This window comes from Cryptomeria japonica, chromosome 7 (genome assembly GCF_030272615.1).
Source record: "Cryptomeria japonica chromosome 7, Sugi_1.0, whole genome shotgun sequence".
NCBI classification, from domain to species: Eukaryota; Viridiplantae; Streptophyta; class Pinopsida; order Cupressales; family Cupressaceae; genus Cryptomeria; species Cryptomeria japonica.
This window is the reverse complement of record NC_081411.1, coordinates 586,410,795-586,417,753: the sequence shown is the minus strand read 5'-3', so window position 1 is coordinate 586,417,753 and position 6,959 is coordinate 586,410,795. Positions and strand designations below refer to the sequence as shown.

The 6,959-nt window shown below is 35.1% G+C and overlaps 1 protein-coding gene across 1 annotated transcript; it reads right to left on the bottom strand.

Moving 5' to 3' along the window:
* Positions 1-594: 594 nt before the first annotated feature.
* On the bottom strand, positions 595-4,810 carry LOC131048594 (uncharacterized). The gene is made up of 6 exons (XM_057982604.2): positions 3,725-4,810; positions 3,496-3,572; positions 3,358-3,394; positions 2,666-2,870; positions 1,948-2,488; positions 595-1,362 (listed from the first exon to the last, which is right to left on the bottom strand). Exons 1-6 carry the CDS (start codon positions 4,056-4,058, stop codon positions 1,048-1,050), a joined length of 1,509 nt encoding a protein of 502 aa, XP_057838587.2. The 5' UTR covers positions 4,059-4,810; the 3' UTR covers positions 595-1,047.
* Positions 4,811-6,959: the final 2,149 nt, after the last annotated feature.

Here is a 6,959-nt window from a genome sequence, read left to right as displayed (position 1 = left end):
ATTCTTTGTGAGCCATTAGAAAAGCACAAGTCTAATAAACTTTCATGTGGAATAACTGTAATAGGACATCCCAATGTGTAAGGCAACTATCTATAGTTACCAATATCTGGGATCGCACAATTGTCCATATATATAGTAAATATAAAACAGAGGTTAACATGCATACGAAATTCGGTATCACCCACCATTAATGTAACAATGTCTGTTTTGAAGGGCAGTGTTTAGAGCCATACTATTTAGAAGTGTTAGAATTTCGGGATTAATTTCCATTCAGATCAGTCAATAACTCAATTCCGCTCTAAAATCTAAGTGAAATTCAGTGTGCTTTCAAGATAAATAAGTTGTACAGCGTTTCTGTACATTTCTGATAGTATTTCTTGAGGTTCATGTATATCACAAAGACGTGTTTTTTTCATAGAATCGCCTCAAGTGGTTCAAATAACTCCTGTAAATGCACTCCAATTTCTCGAGAATACACTCCAAGCCCTTACAAATAAATCTACACCTTACAATGTTCAGTTTGATCTTCAACTACTGAATGAATTTTTTTGTTTGCGATTCAATTTCATTCTATAGTAAGAAGAGTGTGCGCTGTATGTTTAAAATAACGTCTGTGCCAAGCAGAAATAATACTTCGTAACATTACAGATTTATATCACCAAGAGTTTCTGGCAATACTTGTAAGATAGATGAAATCCCATTTTTTGGAGCTGAACAAAATGCATGGAAATGGTCTATCAAAGTTGTCCTATTTCTATATAATATGGCTTGAATCCTCAAGTTTATACAAATACATTGCTTTCAAAATGAAATTTAGAATAGTAAAATCAATCTTAAGTCATATAGTAACACGAGCAGTTTCTGCAGAGAACACTGCTTGTCTGACTATATACCTATGCGATCATGATTTTACCAAGGATATAAGCTATTCGGTTAGCCATCCATAGAAACATCTTGGCACGAGAAAACATAAGTGCAAAATGTTTATGGAATGCATAAAAAAGAACAAAGAAAAAAACATTCACTCATTTGTGTCTTACCAAGTGCTCATTCCAATGGCCGAAGCGACATGGTCAGATCTAAAACAGGAATGTCATCTGCCGGTTGCTGCTGCAAACCTTGTCTTAACTCATTTCGATATTCTTCTTTCCTCAGAAACTTGGGTCCTTCCTTTACTTCATATTTCGAGAACAATGAAAGGTTTAAGCTACTGTCTACTTCCTCCGCCGAACAGGTTTCCTCATGATCAGTATGAGATTCCCTCAATTTCCTTTTTGTTACAGCTTCATTATGTGATTGACCTGGAAGTCCCGGAATACTTATTACTTCTTTCGATTGCTGGGGCTCCTGCCCTCGCTGTAGCTGCCAAGTTAAGCAAAAATATTAGGGATCCATGAGTCATATGAGATTTCTGCTCTTAAATCATGGAAAATCACACCAGACGTTTTGTGTATAACCTGGTGGCAACCTACATAACTTAATGATAAGTTTTCAAAATTTGTAATGCTGTTTGTTATTTTGGATTAAATTGTGTTAGAATTTTTTCATTAAGGTTGTTTATATTCGATGATCTATTATTAGGATAATAGAGAGTTAGAGGAGAAGAAATGTGATCATGGAATATGATTTAAAATGTTGATGTTCTATAATTCATCTTCAGGATAATAGAAAACTAGAAAAGAAGAAATGTAATCATGGTTTGAAAAAATAGAGAGTTAGAAAAATGTGATCATAAAATGTGACTCAAAAATATTGATGATCCCACTCCATGATCCATGATCCATCCTTCCCATGATAAAAAAGTTAGAGGAAATATGATTATGGAGTATATCCCAAATATTCCCAAATATTGATGAAAAAGTCCAAAATAACAAGAAACAACCTACTGAACATTTCAAATCAAATCAATAAACTGAGCTGTACAATACAAAGGAGTCGTGAAGGTACCTGAAGTTTCAAACATGGCTGCTCCTGCTCCAAAGCAATTCGAGGCTGTATTTTGGCTGTAACTGGCGCTTGGCCAAAGGTTGTATTTGTATTTTTGTTGATGCCCGTAACGTGTGAAGTCGTGGGCATTCTAACAAAGCCTATATTAGCTAAATCCACAGTGGGAGTCTGACAAATTCTATTTCTGTGAAAACAATCAAACTCAATTTGGTCTTTACTTGTGCTTTTGATGACATGGCCGGTTACACCAGGCATAAAACAATCTCCTCTAGGTATTTCGCGTAATTTCTTAGCTTCTATTTCCTCCTGTCTTGTACCCCATTGTAGTGAAGAAGCAGGAGGGTCTGCAGTAAGTGGGAGCTGTGGCTTAGCTTCTTTGAGAGCAACGTCAAACAAATGCTGTTCCTTCCTACTACTGCAATCCAGACGCTTCATACTGTTCCACTCATATAATTGTCTTGAATTATCATGATGTGTAAAATGATTTGTGTATGACCTCAAAAGCCAGTCCTGACGCCTCTCCCAAGGAATCTGGTTATATCTGCAGTGTGCCCACGACATTATAATCATTATTGCCCTTTCTTATAAATTACACCATTCTTGAGGCTGCTTTTATGTATGTTGTCTACCAAATTAATTGTAAATCTATGTTAGGATCCCTATCAACCATAGATATAATAGGATAGGATAACCCACTGTCAAAATACCATTAGCATACCTATTTGAGGGGCTTGGATCAAACCGCTGTAAAGCGGGTCGATGCAGAAGGTTGTAATAATGGGAAGAATCATAATTTTCGTTGACCGAAAATCTCTCATTTTCATACCGCTGTATGCCGGCTGTTTTAATTGATCTAGAAAGAGAGAAGCAGTCTGTAATATGCTCTTGTCCTCCTTCCATGAACCTCTGCGTCTGCCCTATTTCTGCAAAAGTCCAAAGCCAAGAAAGATTTAAGTAAAAAGACAAGGGTCCTAACTCGAGTTTATTATCACAAGCTCTCTATCTGTCTGGAATTTTATAGACAAAGGAGTTTAACAACCTTCAATAGTAATATAGAAAAAGGGCGGGTCATTGATATTACTAGTCATAACCCTAAGAAGAAAGGTATTCCACTGCAAAGAGGGGCATTTTTGTTCATAGGCTATAATTATAAACACTCGAGAAAAACCATAAAGATTCGGAAGCATATTGTTGTGGGAATTTCAGAGTAAATTTTCATCCTCGGTATGATCCATTCCACACAATGAAAGTAAGGTTTAAACCTTTAGATTTAATAATCTTGGGTTTTATCGAAGTATCTTAATTCATTTTTTTTTTTTTTTTCATTTTGATAATAGATCATAGAATGTGATAAATCACAAGAACTTCGAATTTTAGACCTTAAATAATTGGTAATTTGAAGTCACCTACCTTGACAATTCTCATCATTTTTCATGCTTCTGTACATCTGCACAAAGAGAAACAAAATTTAACTCTCGAAACAGTAGCAACCAAATCCTCAATTAGCACATGTACAAAGACCTACAGTGACACAGAGAGAAACAATACCTGCAGGTGGCTCTTAACGTGGGCAATAGTCAATCCCTTCACGTCCATAAGCTGTAGTACTAACTTAGGTGTCGCTCCTGAAAAGTTAATCATATCAGAGGGGACAAAAGGCTAGCATTCAAACGATCCTGATTAATTTTGTTTCCATTCATAAATCATTCCTACCATGGTTGAAACAAAATCTACATAACAAACTCCATTGCAATAGAAGAGCAGAAATTAAACTTACTGGCTTGGCCACCTAGACGCTCAACGGCATGCAAAAAAGAATGATGCAGATCTGGAGTCCAACGAAGGCGAGGCATTTTGGAACGAACATACTGTCTTACTCTTCCCTCAACATTACCAGTGCTGGAACTCCTCTGCATGCCTACTCTATTAGACTCATCAACAAAATCATTACGCTCATCTCCACTTGAGGCAGACCTTTTGCGCGAGTTAAAACCAGTATTCCATGAAATGGGCCCATTACTACTACAACTTTGCTCTTCCTCCACCTCTCTATTTTCCCCTATCTCCCCCTCCTCTTCAACAATTTCAGGCTTCTTCACAGAAATCTCCATCTCGAGTGCAATCTCGGGAGCTTCCGTAGTTTATATCTTTTCTCCAGCAGTTCTAGACTTATTGCTACGAAGTAAATCCATCAGCAAACAAAACTACATGTTATGAAGCATTAAATTCAATAACTTCCCATGTCAAAAAATACTTATTCTAGCACAGAAATTGCGCTCTGATTCCCTTGCAATCCATAGATCTCATGATTAGCACAGAAAAAGAGGCAGACCATATTCTATGCTAAAATTCAAAGGACTGGGCTATCAGACAAGAGGTTCAAGGGGCCTTAAAATCCTAAAACTGGGTATCTAGATGGGAAAAAAAAAGAAAAGAAAACCCAGATGAAAACCCAGGTCAAGCGTCACCAGAATTTTCATTCTCACGAAAAAAAACCCATCAAAAGTCCTAGCCAAATATCATATTTTTCTCTTTCAGAAACATGAAAACCATGCCTTTTTTCCAGGGATTGCAAATTGTTTACATGCTACACGCACTCCGAGGCTAAGCCACATGGATTGATGCCAAAATTTTCTTTACAGCACAATATTTAAGATTGCAGAAGGGAAAAATCAGATTTATGGAAACAAGGAAAGTGAAACTGGAGAAAGATTCTGTCTCACAGAAAAATGTTATACCCAAGAAATGTGTGGAGGGACAATTGGTGCTCCTGAAGTTGACTTGGTCTAATTACAAATCTTCATTTCGTCTGAGTCATATAAACTATATGTAGTTTAGGGTTACGTGACTTTAAATCATTTGAATTTCTTTTCCTTCTGACATTGGATTGAAACTTGTCAATAATAATTCGGAGGGAGTACGTCAACAATGCAATTGTTTCACGTTGAAGGGGAATTCTCTACAGCTTTATTTATTTCCATCATAACATCATGCAAGCTCATCTTGACGTCACCCCAGCGGTGCCCACCTGCCCTTTCATCTTTGTCTCTCAATCTACGTGAATGAAATGCCAGGTTAAATTCCGTGATCCACTTTCATGGTCGGTTTATTTACTCCAAGCACATGAGCTTGAAAGGGAATTTACCTTTTACAAAGCGAGCTTCAGAGCATTAATTGGTATAAACTCTAGGCTTTCTTACCCTTTTTCCTACCTCCAACCATACATTTGACATGGCTAAATAGTAGAAATCTGCTTAAAAAGTTGACTTTGAAGAATACTCGCTGCCAGGGTACAAAATTTGGATAGGAGAGTTTACCATAGAAAAATATCCAAATTTAGATTTCCTTGAGGACATTTCCGTTTGGAGAATGGTTTTGGGTATTTTATTGGTTACATGAGATTATAGGGAAATAATATTATTGTTTTTTTATTAGGGTAGAATGATGGGTTTTTAAAAAAGTCTATTTTTTTTTAGAAAATCAATTTAATGTTAAAAACATTTAGTTTTATGGGATATGAGATATGACAAAGTAAAACAATTAGAAATGAGATAGTTGATCATCACTAAAATAATCACAAGTCAAGTCACTTAGGTCATGGAGGGACCTTGACCCTCAATATAATCATGATATCTATATGATGTGAGACCTTGATCTAGCTATCCACATACCCATTAAACAAGCATGGGACTTAGAAACTTTGTTTGGGAAGACTTCCCTTCCTTTCTTGAAATACATCATTACCAAATCTTCATATTAAGTGGAAAGAGAGGGGCTCAACTCTTCAAAACAACACCATCTAAAGAGAAGTTGACACATTAAATGAGGTCATGCATCTACAACAAGGTCCACATTCAAAGGTAATTAAAGAGAACCACCATCCTTAGAGTAAAAAAAATCTCTCCTTTGAGTTTTTAGAAAAGGAATTTTTCCACTAGGTAGTTTCACCCACCCTTAATTGGTGGTGGCACAGGCAATTTAAAGTGAGGTGCCTAGTAGCATAAAATCTTCTACATTAGAAGGGAAAGCTTCAATGATTGATTGGTTGGGTCTCAAGCCTACTTTTCATGTCTTTGGGATAGTATCAACAAGAAGAGCCTTTGAGACATCGACATTGACCAAAATTTAGGTATATAATTTAGTCATTTTATAATCTAAATTTAAATTTAGTTGGAAGTCAACCCCTCTTTGGTAGAAAGTTTAAAGCAAAGTGACACTTTGAGCTAACTTATTAACATAAGTACACGAGCATTTTTAATTAGATGTCAAATTTAGTTAAATATGTTGTCTAATTGGATTCAGTATAGCTAAGTTATACATGTATAACAAATTTTCCAACTAGAAGGGTCCATTAAATATATATGTACCATCACTCTGAAAAAATATTACTAAAAAACAAAAATTATATAAATTTTTTGATATTTTCACTATTCATGTAAATAATTTTTTTAAAATCTAAAAATATAATTTTGTATTTCTTTAAATGCATTTTTTTTAAATATAAACATTTTAATAGTTTAACTATTGTTTATATTTTATTTTTTATTTTTACTAAAATTGGTTATCAAGATCAAAATATAAAAATTAATTGCCTTGTCATAAAAATTACTAAAGTTTAAAAAAATGTGAAGCACTAGTGAAGAGATTCCCTATTAAGATCATGTAACTTTCTATTTTGGATAAAATTAAGCAAAAATGTAAGATTCCTTTGAAACAATTATATATATATATATATAAAAGTGGATAAACCATTGAATCATATTAATATTTTTTGTCTTTTATAGGTTGTCTGGTTCAAAGAGCACTGAAGGGAAAGAACCAATAAGAAAACCCTTCAGTATTGCTCAAATAACACAAGCCTATCTACCCATTACAAGAAGCCCATGGGCACAATCCACCCAAAAAACCTTCCCAGTTACATAACAAGTTTCATTAGATATAAAGGAAGCTACCAGAAGACGCATACAAGAGAAAATTGTGAAAGTGAAACACCAGGAAGAAGTGCATCCGTC

Excerpts from the sequence above, each read along its gene's own strand:
- LOC131048594 (XM_057982604.2), bottom strand. The coding sequence starts at position 4,058 with ATGGAGATTTCTGTGAAGAAGCCTGAAATTGTTGAAGAGGAGGGGGAG. Across the intron at positions 3,395-3,495 it reads ACGTTAAGAGCCACCTGCAG|ATGTACAGAAGCATGAAAAA; the intron begins GTATTGTTTCTC and ends CTCTTTGTGCAG. Across the intron at positions 2,871-3,357 it reads AAATGATGAGAATTGTCAAG|AAATAGGGCAGACGCAGAGG; the intron begins GTAGGTGACTTC and ends GGACTTTTGCAG.